Source organism: Emydura macquarii, unplaced genomic scaffold (genome assembly GCF_026122565.2).
Source record: "Emydura macquarii macquarii isolate MOO-44397 ecotype Brisbane River unplaced genomic scaffold, CSIRO-AGI_Emac_v2 contig_1254, whole genome shotgun sequence".
NCBI lineage: Eukaryota > Metazoa > Chordata > Testudines > Chelidae > Emydura > Emydura macquarii.
The window spans coordinates 8,884,742-8,906,127 of NW_027131391.1; the positions used below are offsets into that span (position 1 = coordinate 8,884,742).

The following is a 21,386-nucleotide window of genomic DNA, read 5'->3' on the forward strand; positions in this document are numbered from 1 at the left end:
GCCCAGGTCTGTTCTGTTAGCGTCCGCCTACACTGCAATAAAAACCCCACCACAGCGAGTCTCACAGCTCGGGTGAAATGTGGCACTCAGACTGCGGGGCTAAAAATAGCAAGGTAGACATTTGGGCTCGGGCTGGAGTCTGGGTTCTGAGACCCACCCCTCATCTACTCTGCAATTTATAGTCTGCACCAGCTGACCTAGGCCAGCCACAGCTGTGCTGCAGGTCTTTTATTGCAGCATAGATGTACCCTTAGTTCACGGTCTTCAGTGGATTTACAGAGCTCCTGGGAGAGGAGAGAAATAACCGAGGAGCTCAAACAAGATGCATGGCATAGATGGGTTCTCGTTCAGCTATCAAGGGCAGAGACATGTTATCAGGGATCTGCAAAGGCCCAAAGCCCCACCATACATTTGGGTGGAGGAAGTGGGCAGTAAAGATGAACAAGGAATAGTCACCTCTTCCCAACTCTGCCCAGGACCTGCTGGGGGACTTGGGCAAGTCATTTCATCTCTCCATTTCCTCACCCACCCTTCGTGTATCTCAGCCAGTTGGATTGTGAGCTTTTGAAGACAGGGCTCTTTATTATATACGTTTGTACACTGCCTCGCACAATGGAGCCTGGTCTTAGTTGGGGCTTTGAGACATTACTGCAATACGAATAGTACAGAATAATTAACAAGAGCAGGAAGAGCCGCTTGGTCAGCTAGAACCAATAAGGAACAAAGTCCTTTAAGGTAAGAAAATGACAAAGGTTTTCCACAAGATGCGACCGGTAGAAAGGAGGAGAAAGATTCACACGTTTTCAGGCCAGAGGAGAACATTGGGATCATCTAGTCCGACTTCCTGCACCACGCAGGCCATGGGACTTCCCTGCATTCGTCCCTGCCTCCAGGCCAAGAGCTGGGTCTGAGCGAGAGAGCCCCTGAGACGGAAAACCTCCCATCTCGACCGAACAACTGCCCAGGCCGGAGACTCCACCGAACCCCTCGGTGCCTTGCTCCAGTGGCTACCTGCCCTCCCTGTTAGACACCTGCCCTCCTCTCCACGAGCCTCAAACCCCAGCCAGTGGGTCTTGGTGCCGCCGTCTGCCCGACAGCCCCGTGCTCAGCTCGGGGCCCCGAGCGCTGTCGGGGGTGGCCTGGGTCCGGCTGTCCCCACGGCCACACCAAACACCCGCACGTCTGGCCACGCTAACGAGCCTCTGCAGCGCCGCCGTCCGCACAGCCCAGGGCCGCCTCGCCAGCGCGGCCCAGCCAAGGGCCCTGAGGGCCGGGTCTGCCCAGCGGCGGGGCGCTGCGGGAGCAGGGGGGCGCCCCGTGCCGGGCCCAGGTTCGCCAGGGGAAGGCGGCAGCCGCCTCATCCCAGGGCGGGGGGACGAGCCCGCGTCAGCGCAGCGCGGAGAAGCCTGAAAGCCAGGCCCGGTCTGGGGCAGCGCTGCTGGGACGGGCTGAGGGCCGACCTGGGGCAGGGCGGGAGCGGGCAGCGCAGAAGCCCGGGGTCGAGAGGCGGGGCGGGGCTAAACGCTGCCCGCTGTCAGCGCGGAGCCAACCCCGGCCCATACATCCCAGCATGCTCCGCGCAAGCCCGGCCCCTCCGTCCCAGCATGCCCCGCGCTCTCGCCTTCCTTCCGGGTTTCCGAAGGCCCCGCGCTCCCAGTGTCTACTAGCCGCGTGCCTGTGTGGGGCCACGCGCGGGACGCCCCTCGCTGCCTTCCTGAGACGCCCCCCGTCACGGGCGGCGGCGGCGCTGCGGGCTCCGCGCTGGGAGGGAGAGCGGCGGGCGGCCTGGCTCGGTGCCGGCGGCGTGGCGGAGTCCCCGCCGGGCCCGGCAGTGAGCGGGCCAGCCCCGGGCCCGAGGGGTCCTCGGCGAGTCGGGGGAGCCTTGTGCGTGGCAGGGGCGGCACGTGGAGAGCAGAGAGGAGCAGCCGCTAACGCCCGGCGGCCGGATTCGCCAGGCCTGGTCCCCGCCGAGCCGGAGCCATGGGCGGCCTGGAGAAGAAGAAGGTACCGGAGGGAAGCGCCGCAGGCTCGTTCCCAGCGCGGGCAGCCCCGTGTCTGGGGTTCGCGCCGGCAGCGAGCGGCGCGTGGGTCGCGTGTCACCGCGGGGGGCTCGGGCTCGGGCTGCTCCCAAGCGCCCAGGGTTCGCGCGCCTTCTGTCCCCGTGGGCCCTGCTGGCGTCCGGGTGTTATCGGGGGGGAGGGGTGTCACCTCCCCCTCCCTTCTCCCACTGCGTTAGCGGCCTTCGTGGCATCCGCTCACGGTGCCCACCGATCGCTCTCCACTGGGTCAGGGGCCCAGGGCGCTGCCGGCAAATCCGGCTCTTGGGGTAGCTGCCGCGGGTTATTGCTGTCTGCAGGTCCCGGGGCCTTTGTCTCCGAAAGCCCCCCCAGTTCTGAGCTGAGCCTCTTGCTTCTGGAAGGGGGATCCGGTGTGGATTCGTCTCTTTAATACCCCACCGTCTCCAAATCCGTCACTAGTTTTCTTGTGCCCGGTGGTCCCAGTACAAGGAAACTTTTGTCCCCTGTGCTACTAATGAATCTTTGTCCTTGTCTTTTCCAAAGTACGAGCGAGGATCTGCCACTAACTACATCACTAGAAACAAGGCCCGGAAGAAACTGCAGCTGAGCCTCCCAGATTTCAGGTAAGGAAAGGGTTAGGGTTTCCAACTGAGTTCAGTGGCGCTGAAGATACTGAATTGTCCGCTTTGGATATTGACTTCCGTTCACTGGTAACGTGAGGTACAATACAAGAGCTGTCCAACCTCCTTTGCCACTGTGTGTTAGTCCTGCCCTGCAGGGTTCCTCTTCTAGGCTGAGAGGGGATTCTATCTGCTGATGTCTATATATGTTGCTCCTCACTGCCAATTCAGTCTTTGCCTCTGTGTTAAGATGGCTAATGAGTGTCTCTATTAAGAGATGTGAACGCCTGTTCTTAGGGACCTGTTTACAAAATCACCATTCTTCTCTTTCTGTGCATACCTGGGGCTTAAACTCTGGCTGTGACCCTCCCCAGACTGAACTCAGTGGCTCAGAATCCCTTGGCTAGTACGTGGGACCCGCTCCCTCTGTGGAGAAGCAATATTGGAAAGTGATTAAGGGTATAACTTGTAATTCCAGGTTGGTACAAGCCAAATGGAAGAGTGCATTGGGAAGAGTGTAAATGCATACGTAAGGCCATAGCTGCACTACAAACTTTGGTCAACACAAGTTGTGGGGATAAAGTCGCTACAGTTAGCATAGCATTTGTGCATGTCTCTTGTGCTTGTCTCTTGTGTCAGCGCTGCGCATGCCCACCAGCAGTGCTTGTGTTGATGCACAGTGTGGTGTAGCATGGGTATGTATGCCAGTTTGCAACCTGCCACCATCAGTGTCTTGGGAAGTTTTAGAACATAAGAATGGCCATACTGGGTCCTGTCTTCTGACCGTGGCTAATGCCAGGTGCTTCAGAGGGAATGAACAGACCCAGACAATTATCAAGTGATCCATCCCATTAGCCATTCCCAGCCTCTGGCAAACAGCCATCTCTGCCTATCCTGGCTAATAGTCAATAATGGATTTATCCTCCAGGAACTTTTTTTGAATCCTGTTATAGTTCACAACATCCTCTGGAAAGGAGTTCCACAGGTTGGTTGTAAGTTGTGTGAAGAAATACTTCCTTTTGTTCGTTTTAAACCTTCTGCCTATTAATTTCATTTGGTGACCCCTAGTTTTTGTGTTATGAAAAAGAGTTAATAACTCTTCCTTTTTTACTTTCTCCTCACCAGTCATGATTTTCTAGACCTCTATTGTATTCTCCCCCTTTAGTCATCTCTTTTCCAAACTAAAAAAAGTCTGTCTTATTAATCTCTTCTCATATGGAAGCTTTTCCATACTCCTACTTATTTTAGTTGCCCTTTTCTATACCTTTTCCAATTCAAATATATCTTTTTTGAGATGAGATGACCAGATCTGCACTTAGCATTCAAGATGTGGGCGTACCATGGATTTATAAAGAGGCAATATGATATTTTCTGTCTGATTATCTATCCCTTTCCTAATGATTTCCAACATTCTGTTAGCTTTTTTGACTGATGCTGCACATTGAGTGGATGTTTTCAGAGAACTATCCACAATGACGCCAAGATCTCTTTCTTGAGTGGTAACAGCTAATTTAGATCCCATCATTTTATATGTTTTGGTAATGCATTGTGAGGCAGAAGCAAGTTGCACAGGGGTGGCTGGGAGCAAGGAGTCAATGTCACAGTGTGCAACTCTCTCCATCCCATAATGTTATCTAAATCCCATACTTTTCACACCTTTTTTTTTAAAAAATCCCACAAATCTGCGCATCCCTGCTTGCTGTTTGCCATCTCTGATCAAATCATGGAGCCTGCACAGCTCTGGGCTATTGGCATGAGCGCTCCAAGCACAGAATGCGTGATCCTCTGGTATTTGCAAAGCCGGAAGAAGAACTGAAGCAGCAGGAAGCATGATGACTTCTTGGAGGACAGACTGCTGTGAGACATAGCAAGAACTAATTCAAGGTTGATGGTGGTGTTCATAGAGTGCTGTATGTGGTGGAGCACCTCTTCTGAGACCGAGCACTGACTGGTGGGATCGCATCGTAATGCAGGCTTGGGATGACAAGCAGGGGCTGCAGCACTTTCAGCTGCACAAGGCGACATTCCTGGAACTGTGCACTGGGCTTGCCCCCGCCCTCCAGAACAGGGACACCAAACTCAGAGCTGCACTGACAGTGGAGAAGCAAGTGGGGATAGCACTGTTGAAATCTGCAATGCAGGATTGCTACCCGTCGGTCAGAAAACATGTCTGAGTGGGAAAATCCACTGTGGTGGTCGTTATCATGCAAGTGTGCAGGGCCAGTAATCATCCCCTGCTATTTAACTGACTCTCAGCCATGTACAGGACATAGTGGATGGATTCATAGCAATGCAGTTGGTGAACTGTGGTGGGAGCCATACATGGCATGCATGTCCCTGTTTTGGCACCAGCCCACCTTGCCACAGAGTACATCAGCAGAAAGGGCTACTTTTCTATGGTTATGCAAGCGCTGTGAGTCACTGGGGACACTTCACCAACATCAGTGTTGGCTGGTCAGGGAAGGTGCATGACGCTCATGTCTTTAAGAACACAGGACTCTTCAGAAAGCTACGAGCAGGGACTCTTTCCTGACTGGCAGATTGCCACTGGAGATGTTAAAATGCTGATAGAGACCCTGGGTGACCCAGCTCAGCCCCTTCTCCCCTGGCTTATGAAGCCATACACAGGCCTCCTTGACAGCACCAAGGAAAGATTCAGTCCTGGCTAAGCAGGTGCAGAATGACCGCTAAATATGCTTTTGGTAGATAGAAGAGAGATTGGTGGTGGTCACTTACAAGATTGGATCTGTGGGGGAAAACCACCCAGTGGTGATAACTGCCTGCCGTGTCTTGCATTAATATCTGTGAAGCAAGTGGGGGGGGAGTTGCTGCTGGGGTGGGGGGCAGAGGTGAAGCTTCTGTCGGCTGCGTTTGGACAGCCAGACATGAGGGCTATTAGAACTGCTCAGTGTGGAGCTATACAGCTCAGGGAGGCTTTGCAAGAGCCCTTGAAGAATGAGCCAGTGCAGTGCATTGTGGTGTGCTGTGTTCTCCCCGCCCCTGTGGTTTTGGGGGGTGTTAAGAATTGTGCGGTGCTTGGTGTGCATGGACGAATAGAACACGGCGAATGCGGCGCTTGCTGTGCATTTATGATTATTACGTGATGTGCCGTGCCCCGCTGTGCGCTGTAACAAGTGGGTGCTTTCAGAGATGCCAAGCACTCTGTAGCGCATGCAGTGAACTCATCAGGATGATGAATTATTTTCCACATAGAACTTTATTCAGTAGCAATACCCCTGCGAAATAGGTCTGTACGATTTAAAGGAAATACATTAAAAACCTAACATATTAATGGCACAGAACGTAACACGGGGAAAGAATGTCCCTGTCCATTTTAGTTACAGCAGCCGGGGCTCGCGCACATCCGTGTGTGTATGTGCGAAGCTCTGGTTGTTCTTAATGTCCCTTGGAGCGGAGTGGTAGGAGTAGGGATGCAGCCCCTAATGCCACGTGCGATGTTGAGGGGGTGTAAAGAGGTGCTGTAATGGAGTTTTCCATGGACTGCAAAGGGAGGCGAGCCTGGGGTTATTGAACCACAAGAGTGCAGCATCTGTGTTTGCTGCTGGAGAAGTCTCATGATCATAGAAGATGAGGGTTGGAAGGGACCTAGAGGGTCATCTAGTCCAACCCCCTGTCAAAATCATCCCAGTCAAAGCTTTGTCAAGCCAGGCCTTAAACACCTCTAAAGATGGAGATTCCACCAGCTCCCTAGGTAACCCATTCCAGGGCTTCACCACCCTCCTAGTGAAAAACATTTTCCTAATATCCAACCAAGACCTCCCCCACTGCAACTTGAGACCGTTGCTCCTTGTTCTGTAGTCTGCCACCATTGAGAACAGCCTAGCTCCATCCTCCCTGGAACCCCCTTTCAGGCAGTTCAAGGCTGTTATCAAATCCCCCCTCACTCTTCTCTTCTGCAAACTAAACAAGCCCAGTTTCCTCAGCCTCTCCTCATAAGTCTTGTGCTCCAGCCCCCTCATCATTTTGGCTGCCCTCCGCTGGACTCTTTCCAGTTTGTCCACATCCTTGTTGTAGTGGGAGGCCCATGGCTTCTCGTGATGTCCTATTACATCTCCCTCTCCTTGTCCTGCTGGGACTTCTGGGCCTTTCTCCTCTCCACTTTTTCCTTCTCCAGGCTGTCTGCAGTATTCACCCTTCAGGCCCTGTGCTTACACTCTGATTGCAGTGCTGGCTGGTAGGATCTCGCTGAACATGTCATCCCGAAACATTTTCTTTCTTCTCCTTGTCTGGCTCAGGTTGTCCCATGGTTGTGGAGGGGGAAATCCCGCAATGGCAGCAGCTACAGATCAAACACACACAGTTTCCATTCACAGCATTGTCACAGCGGAAAGCAAAAGTTAAGATTGAAGACCTTTGGGAGAGGATTGCTGAGTATCTCCATGGAAGTTCCATTGAGATCTCTCAGAAGGATTCAAGGGGCGCCCTTGTGTACGTAGACAAACTGCTCTACGTGCCTTGCTCTCCCCTTGCCTAACATTACAGGACAATGAAAAGCAGATATCTCAACCTCTCCTCGTATGAGTGAATTAATGCACGGTCAGACACTGCGTTCTGTGAAGTTGAGGATGTTATCACTGTAACGAATAAAATTTACATACTGACTCAAGGATCCTTCCCCTGCATCAAGCTCACCCGTGCTCGACTGGACTGTGTGACTTGCTTCTGCCTCACCATGCATTACCAAAACACATAAAATGATGGGGTCTAAATTAGCTGTTGCCACTCAAGAAAGAGATCTTGGAGTCATTGTGGATGGTTCTCTGAAAACATGCCCTCCTCCTCCTCTTCCTCCACCATTTCCTCATCCTTGTGGTTCATGCCAGGGGCCTGTGACTCGGGCACCATGGAGGTACCCACGGTGGTCTGAGAGTTGTGGGGTCTCCATCAAATATGGCATGGAGCGCTTTGTAAAAGTGGCAGGTGTGCAGCTCAGCACCAGATGGACTGTTGGCCTCCCGCCTTCTGGTATGCCTGCCCTAGTTCCTTTGCTTTCACTCGGCACTGCTGCTGATCTGCATTGTTCCCTATCTCCTGTGTCTTCTGTGCAATCTGCTCGTAGATATCCACATTTCTATGGCTGATAGCACAGCTGTCTTCGAAAGGGCTTTAATCTATTTTCTGAAAGACTGCACTTCTGACTTAGGTAGCCTTTACAATTCCTGCTGTAAGCAGGTACGTGAGAACCGCTGCTGGGCCCAGTGCTGCTCTACACTGTTTGGGAAGTGGCCTCGAGTAGCTATTTCAAACTCTGCTCCTTCTCCGTATGATACAAAGCTGTGTGTGGTGCCTTGGTCTGGATCCTGCAACGTCTGCTGCAGGGCACGCCCCAAACCCCTTTCCAGATCAAGCGCAGGTAGACCCATGCAAGGGTGAGCTGCGGTACCATAGCTCTGTATTTCCTGGTTTTCAGAGGCTTGTTTACTTCCATTTTCCACACTGCAGAGGGACATGAGGCCCCACCAAGCCGCTTGAACTTTGTGTTAATGAAGTTTTGGGACATTTGATTAACAAAGCCGTCCAAACAGCTTTCACAGGATACACTTCTGCAGTGGCTTGGAGGGGAAAGGCTCTGCATCCTGTTGCCAATGCCTTGGGCCACCCGTATCTGTATGAATTCTGATCCCCTCTGTGTCTGTGTTGCAGGCGTCTGTGTATCCTGAAGGGGATCTACCCCCATGAGCCCAAACACAAGAAGAAGGTGAACAAAGGTTCCACTGCCGCCCGGACCTTCTACCTCCTCAAAGACATCAAATTCCTCCTTCATGAGCCCATCGTCAACAAGTTCCGGGAATATAAGGTAGCCTGGGAGGCCCAGGGCCCCTGAGCCCTGTGAGTGATCTTAGCACTGTCACATGTGAAAGAGACGTCCTCTCCCACCACTCTCCGTACAGGCACTGGAGCTCCTGGCTTCCCCTGCCTGGGCTGCTGCCCACTTCCTTTTCAGTTGTGCATGTTCCTAACCTGCCATGGGTCTTGGGGCTGCTCTCTGGGTGGGCAGGCTGGGCTTTGGAAACTGCGTGAGAGGTGGCAGGCACTAGCTGCTGTGTGTCGCTCTTAGGCTGGTGGCTGGGTGGAGTGGGAAGCCGCTGATCTGAAGCCTGCCTGGGAGTCTGTCATTGCTGGTGCAGAAGGTCTGAGGTGCCGTAGATCCAGCTGTGCTTGTTAACATGCCACTGGACCTGTGCTTGGGGGTTTCAGGCCTGCCTAAAGAGGTATAGCCCTAGCAGTGGGGCACTTACACTAGCACCTGAGAACAGGGATGTTTTTGACTCTCAGTGGGTGGAGGTGCCTGGCTTACTACTCTGAGTGGAAGAACCGGGCAGCATGATCCAGTGAAGAGAGCAGTGGACTGGGAGCCAAGACTCCTGGGTTCTTTCCCCAGCTGTGTTACTGACTTTCTGGGTGAGCTTAGACTGGCCCCCTCAGTCCTCTCTGCCTCTGTGTGACTTGCCGGAGTGCTGTGAGAAGTGCGGGTAACACAAGTGCCGGAGTGCTGTGAGAAGTGCGGGTAACACTAGTTCTGCAGTGCTGTGAGAAGTGCGGGTAACACAAGTGCCGGAGTGCTGTGAGAAGTGTGGGTAACGCAAGTGCTGGTGTGCTGTGAGAAGTGCGGGTAACACAAGTGCTGGTGTGCTGTGAGAAGTGCGGGTAACACAAGTGCTGGTGTGCTGTGAGAAGTGCGGGTAACACAAGTGCTGGTGTGCTGTGAGAAGTGCGGGTAACACAAGTGCTGGTGTGCTGTGAGAAGTGCGGGTAACACAAGTGCTGGTGTGCTGTGAGAAGTGCGGGTAACAAGTGCTGGTGTGCTGTGAGAAGTGTGGGTAACGCAAGTGCTGGTGTGCTGTAACGCAAGTGCGTAACGGGTAACAAGTGCTGGTGTGCTGTGAGAAGTGCGGGTAACGCAAGTGCTGGTGTGCTGTGAGAAGTGCGGGTAACACAAGTGCCGGAGTGCTGTGAGAAGTGCGGGTAACACAAGTGCTGGTGTGCTGTGAGATGAGCAGGTTTCGAGGCCTGTTTCCTGTTGCGTGTGTGAATCTGCGTGTGCTGCGCTGCAAGAGGGAGCCCCGGGCAGTGATGTGGATGTGCTGGGGCTCTGCGGCTTGCCTGCAGTGTGATTGGTGCAGGAAACGATCACATGATCGCATTCCCTTGTGTCACCCTTCCTGTGATGGGATTTGCCCTGCCTCTGACCTCTGTCTCTGCTGCAGGTGTTTGTCCGGAAGCTCCGGAAAGCGTATGGGAAAAGCGAGTGGAACACCGTGGAGCGGCTGAAAGATAACAAGCCGAGCTACAAGCTTGACCACATCCTCAAGGAGCGGTGAGGCAGAGGGACGCTGATAAGGCTGTGTGAAGCAGCCCCATTGTTGTCTAGCACGGGTTTTCAACCTGTTTTCATTTGCGGACCCCTAAGAAGTTTTGAATGGAGGTGCAGACCCCTTTGGAAATCTTAGACATAGTGTGTGGACCCCCAGGAGTATAGCAGATAAGGTAACCAAGTGGCCTGGCTGGAACTTGGCAGGCTTATTCTGATTAGTGAGAATCCATCAGAGGAAGAAGCTAAAGCAGGGACTGTCACGCCCCACAGCTGTAGGACTTGTACCTGAGAGGCTGCTGGGGCGTGACCTCCGGCAGCCTCTTTCAAGCATCCAGTCCCCCGATGGCGGCTCCAGAAACTGCCGCGTTCCAAGATGTTCCTGTGAGTCGCATGGCTGCCTTTACAATGTTTATAAACCGCGGCTTATGAATTGAAGAGACGGGGGACTTGTGTGTTGCGGCCAAACAGTGTTGAGTGTGCGCAGCTGTAGTAAAAATTTCGGGCCCTCTGGGAGCTGAGTGCTACCGAGCAAGATGTCTCTCCCTGTGCGTTTGTGTCAGAGATGATGCTCAGAGCTAGTCCTATGAATCATGCAGGTGATCCGCCCTGTCCTCCTGGTGACGGTAGAGCTGATCTGTGTTCTAGTGATGCCTGGAAGCCTCAGCTGAGGTCCGGGCCCCATTGTGCTAGGTGCTGTACAGACACACAGCAAGAGACAGTCCCTGCCCTGGAGAGCTGACAGTCTGCATAGACACGACAGTGGATGGGAGGGGACACCACAGAGGGGGGAAGATGCATGGCAGATCCAGGACTAGAGCCCAGGTCTCATGACTCCCAGATCAGTGCCCTAGCCCTAAGACCATGCTGCCTCCCGTTTATCTTGGTCGAACTTTGCTGCGGGGCTTGTTCTCTCTCTCTCTCTGACAGCGCTACGGGTCAGATTTACAAAGGGAGTTAGGCACCTAATGATGCAGCCAGGTGCCTACTTTTAAAAATTGCACCTGGTGCCTAAACACCTTTGAAAAACGGTCTCTCTGCTGTCGTTTAGGCACCAGGTTATAACCAGGTCACGGTCACACTGGTAGCAATGCAGACCAGTTGGGTGCTGTGGGGTTATAGTAGGTGTGGTGGTACCACAAACAGACCCAAGGGAGAGCGAGTGTTCCCATGCTAATGCCTGTGGTGCAGTTAGGTGAAATGTACATTGCACACAATGCAAACAGACGCCGGGCGTCACCGGTGTTTGCACAAGTCAGGCGTGAGCGAGTAGCTTGGGAGGGAACATGGATTTATTCTCGCACTAGTGAGCATCCCAGGCTGCTTCCATCTCGTTCCTCCCACTGTGTGTTTCCTCTTTGCCACAAGTATAGTTGTGCGGGGAGGGGAGGACTCACTTAATATTCCCTACATGCCCGAACAGCGTCAGAGTGGGTCTGGACTCCTCGACCCCCCAGTAGGGGGGAGCTGTGTCTCTGCAGGTCCCCTGGCTGGTTGGCATCCATTTCCGGCTCGGGGGTGAGGACGCCTGCTCTCTAGAGCTGCCTGAGACGGGCCCCGCCCCAAATTTGGCTCTCACGGGCCACCCAGCTACTGGTGGAAGGCCCTGGTTTATGGCCGCCCCTGGGCTGGGTGCTGCCTTGTTGGCCGTGTGGGAGGAGGCTGCTGTCCGGAGCTCCCGCCTGCTCACGCTGAGTTTCTCTCCTGTGGCGGTTGCAGGTACCCGACCTTCATCGATGCCCTGCGGGACCTGGACGACGCGCTGTCCATGTGCTTCCTCTTCTCCACCTTCCCACGCACGGGCAAGTGCCACGTGCAGACCATCCAGCTGTGCCGCCGCCTCACTGTAGAGTTCCTCAACTACATCATCGCCTCCCGCTCCCTGGGCAAGGTGAGAGTCCCCCGCTGGCGCCGGACCTTGGCCCGGCCTGGGAGAGCCTGCGGCCTGGGAGAGCCCGCGGCCTGGGCAGGGCGCTGAAGGTGTCTGCTCCGTGATGTCCCCAGCGAGAGGCGCCCCTGGGAGGACGGTTAGGCTCGGAGACATAACTGAGAGTTGTCTTCGGTTCCAGAGCACCTAGTCATCCACTAATGCTTGCGCTGGGGAAGGCGGGAGGCGAGAGGCCTTTGGCAGCAGGGTAGCTCTGTACTGTTGTCAGCTGGTGCTCTGGAAACATTCGCTCTCCGGGTAGCGAGGGGTTAACCGGTGTCAGACTCCTGCCCAGTGCACGGGGGCGAAGGGGAGCTGAATGCCTGTGAGAGATGGGAGATGCAGTGCACTAACCAGGCTGTCTCCTCTGCTGCGAGCGGCTGTGTCCCCCGCCTCTTTCTCTAGCTCCTCTCCCTTCGCTCTCCCGCCAGGTGTTCCTGTCCATCAAAGGGATCTACTACCAGGCAGAGGTGCTGGGGCAGCCCATCACCTGGATCACGCCGTATGCCTTTGCCCATGATGTGAGTACATTTGCTCCGTCTGTCTCCCCATCCCCCAACCTCCCGAAGGCCTGGGACTGAGATGGAGGGACCGTCCCAGCTCTAGCATCCCTCCATCAATGCTGGGGGAGTCCTGGGAATGGGCAGGGTGGCTCCCCGAAGCAGCTGCAGCTGCGTTGTCCCGAAGGGCCCGCATTGCAGCACACCACGTGGGACTCAGTCTCTCACAGGGTCTGGAGCTCAGGGGAGAACAGTCGGGGAACACACCGTGTTCCTGACCCTGCCTCTGAGTCCAAGTCCCTGCCCTGCCTGCGCTAGTCAGCAACCCTGGTGCATGGCTGTACCAGCCCAGCTGGTTCATTGTTCTCCTTTTGGGCTGAAAATAATTAACTTTATTAAAGTTCAGAGAAGTCATTAAAGATTAACTGGGGCTGGGTGGCTGTGAGTGGGGTGGAAGGAGCCTTCCCTAGCTAGCTCACCAGCTCCCAGACAACTCAGGTTGGTGGTTGTCTCAGGGGTGGTGTCTCAGCCGTTGTCCTGGGGGCAGGTGTCCCTCATTAGTTGCCAATTGTCTCAGCGCAGGCCCTGGGGACCGCAGTGCTCTGTAGAGGCAAGACCTGTCACACTGCTGCTCTCTGACTGCTCTGCCAGTGAAGGTGGGGGAGCCTGCGGTGATCATTTTCATAGGCGAGCTGAGATTTGTTTCCAGTTCAGTCGTGCTGGAGCCGGGACTTGGAGAGCAGCCGGGGGTGGGGTTGCTGGTGTCTGTGCTCTGGGGCAGCTAGTAGCTGGGCTTTGGGAGGGGAGAAGGGTATCAGCAGGCTCCCTCCCATCAGCCCTTGAGGATCTTTTCCCAAGTCGTGACCTCCCTCCAGTGCTTGCTGAGCTATTTGCATCTCTTAATGAGCAGCTGAGAAATGGCTGGCCTGGGGCATGGAGGCAGCTCCTGTGAACCGGAGGTGGGGAATTGTGCCAGACAGATGGGGTGAGGGGGATGTGCCTATAATGCAGAGTCAGTGAGTTTCTTTCTGCCGTTGCCTGGAGATGGAGCGCTCTCTCTGGCTCGCTGCACCTGGGAATGTTCCCACAGCAGAGGGCTGAAAAGCACCTTGTCCCCTGGTGGAGGGGAGACAGCCTGGTCCTGCTTTATGCGCCCGTTGTGGGGCTATCTCCAAGGTCTTTATGTCAGGGGGGAAGGAGTAAAGTGTCATTCTACCCATTGTTCAGATGGGGAAACTGAGGGGCAGAGAAAGGCAGCAACTTTCCCAGCCCAAGATCATGCAGTGAGTCAATGGCAGAGCTGCAAAGAGAACCCAGGTGTCCTGCGGCCCCCCCTTTAGAGAGCTGAACTCTCCTCCCCCCACCCCAAGCCGGTCGGGTAAGAATGGACCTTGCCTGGGCCCCTCTCCTGTGTGTGGGGAGAGGGGGGCTGGTTATCACTGCTGCCCCCCAAGCTCTGTCGCTGCCCCCAGTTGACCTCTCCCCATCTCTTCCAGCACCCGACAGACGTGGACTACAGGGTCATGGCGACCTTCACCGAGTTCTACACCACGCTGCTGGGCTTCGTCAACTTCCGCCTCTACCAGACCCTCAACCTGCACTACCCGCCCAAGGTGAGGGCTGGGGGCTGCCAGCTGGGTCTCGCATCGCCAGGCCAGGCTGCCGGGACCCAGGGGAGAGCTGGCTCTTGCAGCAGGGCCAGGGGACCGGCACGTGAGCCAGGCTCCTTAGCGCTGTGGAGGCAGCAGGGACTCCTGCGCGGTCGCATCTTGCTGGAAGGGAGGGACCTGCTGGTGGGGCTGGGAAAAGGAGCAGCAGGATCGCACCAGACTCTGGCCCCACCTTCATCCTTCTCCCCGCTGCAGATTGAAGGCCAGGCCGAGGCGGAGCTGAAGCCGGAGGAGGGGGAGGCCTACGCCATGGACTCGGAGAGCTACATGGAGGTGAGAGGCCTTGCCTGGCATGCGGGCCCCATTGGGAGCCTGCTGCCACGTGACACCCTGGAGCCGATTAATGGGACATTCGCCACCGTCTCATCCAGAGCACAGGCCCTGCCCCTCCTGGGGGGCTCCCACGCAGCTGGGTTCCCCCAGCTGGCCCAGGGGAGGGGAGCCTCCCGCCATTTCCCGGTGCCAAGCAACAGGCCAGGTGCATTATGGGGCTTCCTTTCCATGGGTGTTGGCTGCTGCGGGAGGTGGGATGGGAAAGCTTGGAAGTCCTGCCTGGTACCTGGGTCCTGCCCGGGATCTTCACCCCCTTCCGAGCAGCCTCCTCCACCCCGCCTGAGGAGCTGTGTGTGATGCGGCGCTGGTCTTTCCTGCTCCAGAAGCTGTCGGCTCTGAGTGCCAGCCTGGCTCGGGTGGTAGCGTCGAACCCAGAGGACGAAGTGCAAGTGGACGAGTTCCCCGTGGACGGGGTAAGAGCTCAGCCGGTTGGATTTATCACTGCTCCGAGTCCCCCGCACATCCCCAAGGAGGCCGGGAGGGCAGGAACAGCCATGGGGGCGGGGGAGCTGCCTGCTGTCCTTCTCCTTGTCTGGGGGTCATGCATGGGGAGGGGGGGATCGTGGCAGAGGAGGCTCTCACAGCATCTTGCTCTGGCCAGGAGAGTACGGAGCAGGAGGAGGTGAGGAAGAAGGAGCAGGAGGCCTTGGAGAAGCAGAAGAAGCTGTTTGAGGGGCTGCGGTTCTTCCTGAACAGAGAGGTGCCACGGGAGCCCATGGCCTTCATCATCCGGTATGGCCAGATCGGATCCTTCCTCCCGGAGGGCGAGCCCGGGGAGGGGAGGGGGAGCGAGGGGTGCAGACCAGGCTCCCCTCGGCTGACTGAACTGGGCGGGTGCCAAATCCAGGAGTAAATGGGGACTGAGGGTGACATTAGCGATGGAGGAAGCCAGTGAGCCGCCTGGAGACCCTCCAGCCATGAGAGCAGGGTTCACCCAGGCGTGGTGCTCCAGGGAGCCTAGCCAGTATCCCTGGCCCTCCGCGGTCCCTGGAGCAGCCTTGAAGCCTGGTTGTGGCTATGAGAAGGGTGCTGTGGGCCCAGGGCCATTCCCCTTGGGTCCCTGTAACAAGGCTGTGGAAGAGGAAAGTCTTCTCCAGTCTGAGCCTCGTGGGAAGTCAGCGTGTGTCCCACACTGGAATGTGTTCCCTGCCCCTCGTCTGGTGAATTGTAGGATTGGAAAGAGCCTCACCAGGTCCTCTAGTCCTGACCCGTGCACGTGGGGCAGGACTGAGCATTATCTAGACCATCCCTGACAGGTATTTGTCTAACCGGCTCTTAAATCTCCAGTGTTGGAGATTGCCTCAGGAGGCTGCAGAAATTTTTTTTAGTGCTTAACTACCCTGACAGTTAGGAAGTTTTTCCCAAACTTCCCTTGCTTCCATTTAAGCCCATTGCTTCTTGTCCTGTCCTCAGAGGTTAAGAACATTTTTTTTTCTCCCTCCTCCTTAACAACCTTTTATGTACTTGAAAACTGTTACGTGCCCCCTCAGCCTTCTCCTCTTACGACTAAACAAAGCCAGTTGTTTTCAATCTTCCCGCATAGGTCAGCTTTCTAGATCTTGAGTCATTGCCTTTCTCTGGACTTTCTCCAGTGATGCCCCCACCTAGATGGAGCTATTACAAGGTTGTATTTCCCTGGTTTGTTTATGAGAAGGTCGTGCGAGACCATATCAAAAACCTTACTAAAGTCCAAATATACCACGTCCACCACGGCCCCCCAGCCACAGAACTTGTCACTCTGTCAAAGCAAACCATCAGGTTGGTTTGACACTATTTGTTCTTGACAAAGCCGTGCTGACTGTTACTTACAATCTTATTATCTTCTAGGTGTTTGCAAATTAATTGCTTAATTGCTCCATTATCTTTCCTGGTGCTGATGTTTAGCTGACTGGTCTGCAATTCCCTGGGGTGTCCTTATTTCCCTTTTGATAGATTGGCACTAGATTTGCCTTTTTCCAGCGCTCTGGGATCTCTCCTGTCTTCCATGACTTTTTGGAGATAATCACTACTGGCTCAGATATTTCCTCAGTCAGCTCCTTGAGTGTTCTAGGATGTGTTTCATCAGGCCCTGGTGATTTGAAGACCTGGGGCTGGTCACTCCCTGCCCAGCCTGATTCATGGGCATGTGTCTCACTGGGCAGGTGTTTTGGGGGCGAAGTGTCTTGGGACAAGTCCGTGTGCATCGGCGCCACCTATGATGTGACGGACCCGACTGTTACTCACCAGATCGTCGACCGTCCCGGCCCGGAGAAGCAGGTGATTGGCAGGTGAGCTCTGTGCCGGCTTCTCCCCTATCTCCCTTGCCTGAATGAGATGTGGTCCTCTGCACCAGCGGCCACAAGGTGCCATTGATCGTCCAGTTCTGGAGCCAGCCGATACCCCGTCCGGTGCTGCTCTTTGCCCTCGGCGTTTCTGCCCTGCTGCCCCGAGTGCCTTTCCATTGGTTTCAGTGCACTTTGAACCAGACCCAAGTCAGGCTTCTGGGCTGCAGTGTGAAAGTGGCCCCGGTCCACCTTCTAGGGACTCTGCAAAGGGGGCGGTGTCTGTTCCCCTCCCCAACCTGGCTCTCCCTTCTCGCTGCCTGACTCCAGCCCATCCTTGTAGGTACTACCTGCAGCCGCAGTGGGTGTTTGACTCCATCAACGCCAAGATGTGCCTCCCGGTTGCTGATTATTTCCCCGGCATGCTGCTGCCCCCACACCTCTCCCCCTTCGTTTCGGAGAAGGATGGGGACTACATCCCACCTGAGAAGCTGAAGCTGCTGGCCCTGCAGAGGGGCGAGACCCCAGGTAATGAGGGCTCAAGCCCCTAGGATCCAGACAGGAGTTGGTCCGGTCATCTTTCCCACCTTGGGCTTCCTTCGCCCTCCGTGCCTCCAGCCCCTTTAGGAGCACAGACCTGGGAAACATGGCCACAGGCTCCCTGCCGTCCCATGCCGGGATGGTTCTTCCTACTCTGATTCGGGGTCAGAACCCCACAGAGTCTGTCCAGGATGGTAACTCAACTCTCTTGCCTTCTACAGGAGAAGAGAGCGGCGAGGACGAGGAGGAAGATGACAGCAATGATGAGGATGATGACGAAGGCTCGGAAGGAGAAGGCTCTGAAAAGGAAGATGAAGGGAAGCTGAAGAAGCTGGAAGAGCAGCGATCCCAGGGAAAGGTACTGCGGTTAGCTACAGAGCCAGCGTGTCCTGCAGGGGATGTCTCCGTCACTCACTGGCCATGCCTCCCCTTCTCTGCCCTCAGCTTGCCTCTGTGCTAGCACTTGCTGGAGTGCAGGGTGCTGACTGATTCCGTTCAGAGCCCCTCTGCCCCGCTGTTCAGGACACTCACCTTGGGGCCAAGCTCTTCCCTGTGCCGGCTCCGCAGCCATGAGTGAGCAGGGGCCGGGCAAAGGACTGTGAGCTTGGGGGGTTCAAAATAAATAAATCAATTCACTCCTTCATCTTTGGGGCTACTGCAGGACGGGCTGGGGTCTGGATTGGCCTGGCCAGTCTTTGCCAGCTGCACTGAAATCTGCATTCTGAGCATGCACAGCAGAAACTGTTGCTGCCCTCTCAGGTGTGACGGCGAGATGCTGTGTACCCAGGGAGGCTGGGGTGTGACAGGCCCACTGAGGGAACATTGGCTTTATCTCGAGCTCCTGCTTTTTGGCTCTGGAGGTCAGTGGTCCAGTCCCTGGTGCGATGGCAAGACAGCACCATCACATACGCAGGTGTTGCTAGGGACGTGTGGACACGTTGTCTGAGGAACCTTGAAAGTTCCCCCAAGCCAAACAGCAGCACGCTTTCTTCTCTGCTTAGCTTCCTTTTTCCAAAAAAAGAAAAAACTATTTGCAAAAACCTGTTGCTACCGTACTAAGGGAGCCCATCTAAAGTTCCCGCAGCTGACGGTGTGGGGCATGTGCCCTGTTCCCTCTGACTGTCTGTCTCTGCGTTAATTGCTGTGTGTGTAGCTCAGAGCACATCCAGGAGGGAGCCCGGTGCCAATGGACCCTTCACTTAGGCATTCTCTGCCATGACATTAATGGTGCCTCTTTAGTGGTGTGCTAGGCCAGCTCTCTGCCTTCGCTGCAGGCACTTCCAGCTCACGCTCCCCCTGGCTGCTGCGGGCTCAGTAGTCAAATCCCCTCAGGGTAGGGCCAGCCTGTCTGTCTGCCTGCTGGGGAACGGGTCTGCAGGGCTGGGGGGTGGGTCTAGTGCGGTAGATGCAGCTGGGGGGCTTCTGAGGTCACTGGCTCTCTTCTCCCCTCCCCAGAAGCTGCCAGTGAAGGTGTCGGCAGGCACGGTGCGGCTGGAGAACAAGCAGCGGGTAGCCCAGGAGGAGCAGAGTGAGGAGAAGCGTCTCGCCATCATGATGATGAAGAAGAGGGAGAAGTACCTCTACCAGAAAATCATGTTCGGCAAGAAACGCAAAGTCCGAGAGGTATCGTGGCCGGTGTCCCCTGCCCAGTGTGGGGCGCGGAGCAGGGTTATAGGCCTCAGCACTCAGCCAGCTCCCACCACACTGGTGAAGGGAGGTGGGTTATCTTTACCGAGCCAGGCTGCAGCAAGATCTCACTGGATGGGGATGAGACAGCGCTGGGAGAGTGGGGAGCGCTAGGCCAGAAAATACTGAGTAATGCAGAAACAGTGGCCAGTGCCCCAGTTCTGTGAGGTAGGTGGGCATCGCCCCTGCTTAACACATGGGGAAACTGAGGCACAAGCAGTGACTTGCTCAGTGTCCTGGGAAGGGTTGGAGTCTCCATGGTGATGAGAACGGAGTTGCCGGTGCCCAGCCCTGTGCTGAGTCCACTACACCAGGCTGCCCTGTGGTGTACACAGCAGGGGAAGCCACTTGGGGGGACTGTGCATTCAGAGACCTGGGTTCTGCAGTGATGGAAATGATGGTGTACACTTCCTGGGGGAGGGGGCGGAGGGGTTCTTTGTGCCACACCTCCCATGGCCGACTTGGTCTGTCACATACACCCTCCTGTCCCTTGCCCCTGGATTTGGCCCTCGGGGCTTTGACTTGGATCCTGCTGCTACTGAGTAAATGGGAGCAAAACTGATCCTCTTGCTATTGGTGACACCTCCACAGCCCCCGCCCCGAGCATGCGAGTCCCCCCAGCTCTCACTGCCCTCCCGGTGGTGGAAGTCTGAGCCCAGTGCAGGGCTGTGTCCTGGGAGGCAGTGAGGTTACGTCCCTGATGTCGTTCTGGGGTGTCCCCCGGGGCCTGTGTCCATGGCAGTGATGTTTGGAGGGGTTTCGAATCCGGCACTTGCCAGCTGGAAGAGGCGGGGGAGGAACTGTCATCGGTTTTGGGGGATTAATCTTGGAGGATTCTCCCCCCGCAGGCGACCAAACTCACCGAGAAGAGAAAAGCTCACGACGCTGCCCTGAAATCAGAGAAGAAGAAAACCAAGAAGGTGCGACGGGAGTGAGGGGGCTGTCGGGCTATGCCCTCCCTCAGGACGGCAGCAGCCCCTTGGCCCAGGAGACCTGCTTTCTAGGCTGTCCTCGTGCCTGCCCCAGGACAGGCCTCACCGAATGGAAGCCACCGCTCTCTGGATGGCTCTGGGGGACACCCGATTACAGCATATCCCTGTTATTTAAAAACAAACCAGCGCATCTCCCCCATCCTCCTGGATCCCATCTAAGGCTCCCCTCTCCCCCCCTGTAGACTCCAGGAGTGGTCCCTTGTCTGCTTCACCTGCCCTGGTAGCGACGGGCTGAGGGGTGGGACAGGCCCTGAGCGGGGAATGTCCTCTCTAAAGGACGTGGGTGTGTCTCCCCCACCCCATGGTGCACAGCGAGCACTGAGGGTGGAGACTAGGAAGGGAAAAGGCTCTATGCTCGTGGGTGGAGAGGGGACAGTGGCTTCCCCCACCTGATTTCTCTCGCCCACATGATCCCCGTCATAGGCAGATGAGGGGAGTGGACAGGAGACAAACCCACCTCTGTTGCTGCAGCAGCTCAACAGGATGCAGCCAGAAGGTCACCAGAGAAGCTGAATCTCCTGGTCAGTGTCAGCAGCACTCAGTGGGTTGTGGGGAGGGGAGGCTGGGCCCATAGCAGGCGAACGTCTCGGGGCTCTTGTACAGACAGAGCTAAGGCTAAAAGCGGGGCCTGGGCTGAGCTGGCCCTGGCCGTGAGCTGGGGCTTGTCCAGCAGGCTGGGTGGGCTGGAGCTTGTGGCAGGTGCTGGCCCGTTGCTGTTTGTTTCGGAAGCTGGGGATCTGCACAGTCCCCTGCAGGCAATTCTGGGGCCTCCCAGCTGGGAAGGCTGCCCCGCACCCCTGCCCCTAAGCTCCCCTCCCCACAGAGGTGGCGGCCTGTAAATGGCTTCTGATTTTACTGTGCTTTATTAAAGTGGACTTTCACAGCTGTCCTCCCGTGTGGTCTGTCCACTCCTGAGCCGCAGTAGCTGTGTCTTGTGTTCCAGAGGGGTAGCCGTGTTAGTCTTACACAGCAAAAACAACGTGAGTTCTGTAGCACTTTAAAGACTAACACATTTCATTTCAGCAGGCATAAGCTTTCGCGGGCTTCAGTCCACTTTCTCAGATGCAGTTGGTAGAACTAATACAGCAAATATTGGCAACATATGTAGGAGGTAACATACACATATCCAAAGGCATAGACAACAGTGGGGTAGGTGGATGAAAGCCGGGTACTTGAGGCCTAATGACAACAATTGAGTAGGAGGTGAGAATGGGTGATCAGAGCAAATTATGTCTTGTGTGACAGTTGCTGCCCTCCCTCCCCCAGGGCTCTGTCCCGTAGTCACCAGCTCCACCTCCTTTTATTTGATTCTTATTCTGCACAAAGGGAAAGGGCCGTGCAGGCCCAGTTCAGTGAGCCCTGGGTGTGGCTGTCCCCCTCGGGCAGCTCTAGCTGTATGGGTTACTGCAGAGCGGGGCGATGCTCCAGTGCGGGAGGAGAGCTGTCTCAAGGGACCGCGTACACGGGATTGATTTGTGTGTGTGTCTCACTCCGGCTAGCCACTGC

At 55.7% G+C, this 21,386-nt stretch overlaps 1 protein-coding gene across 1 annotated transcript; it reads left to right on the forward strand.

Moving 5' to 3' along the window:
• The first annotated feature begins 1,625 nt into the window (after positions 1-1,625).
• On the forward strand, positions 1,626-20,769 carry PES1 (pescadillo ribosomal biogenesis factor 1). The gene is made up of 15 exons (XM_067550201.1): positions 1,626-2,004; positions 2,562-2,641; positions 8,303-8,456; positions 9,868-9,977; positions 11,691-11,862; positions 12,330-12,419; positions 13,895-14,011; positions 14,264-14,341; positions 14,725-14,814; positions 15,003-15,133; positions 16,543-16,668; positions 17,006-17,190; positions 17,424-17,560; positions 18,658-18,825; positions 19,737-20,769. The coding sequence occupies exons 1-15, from the start codon at positions 1,981-1,983 to the stop codon at positions 19,821-19,823; spliced, it is 1,749 nt and encodes a 582-aa protein (XP_067406302.1). The 5' UTR covers positions 1,626-1,980; the 3' UTR covers positions 19,824-20,769.
• Positions 20,770-21,386: the final 617 nt, after the last annotated feature.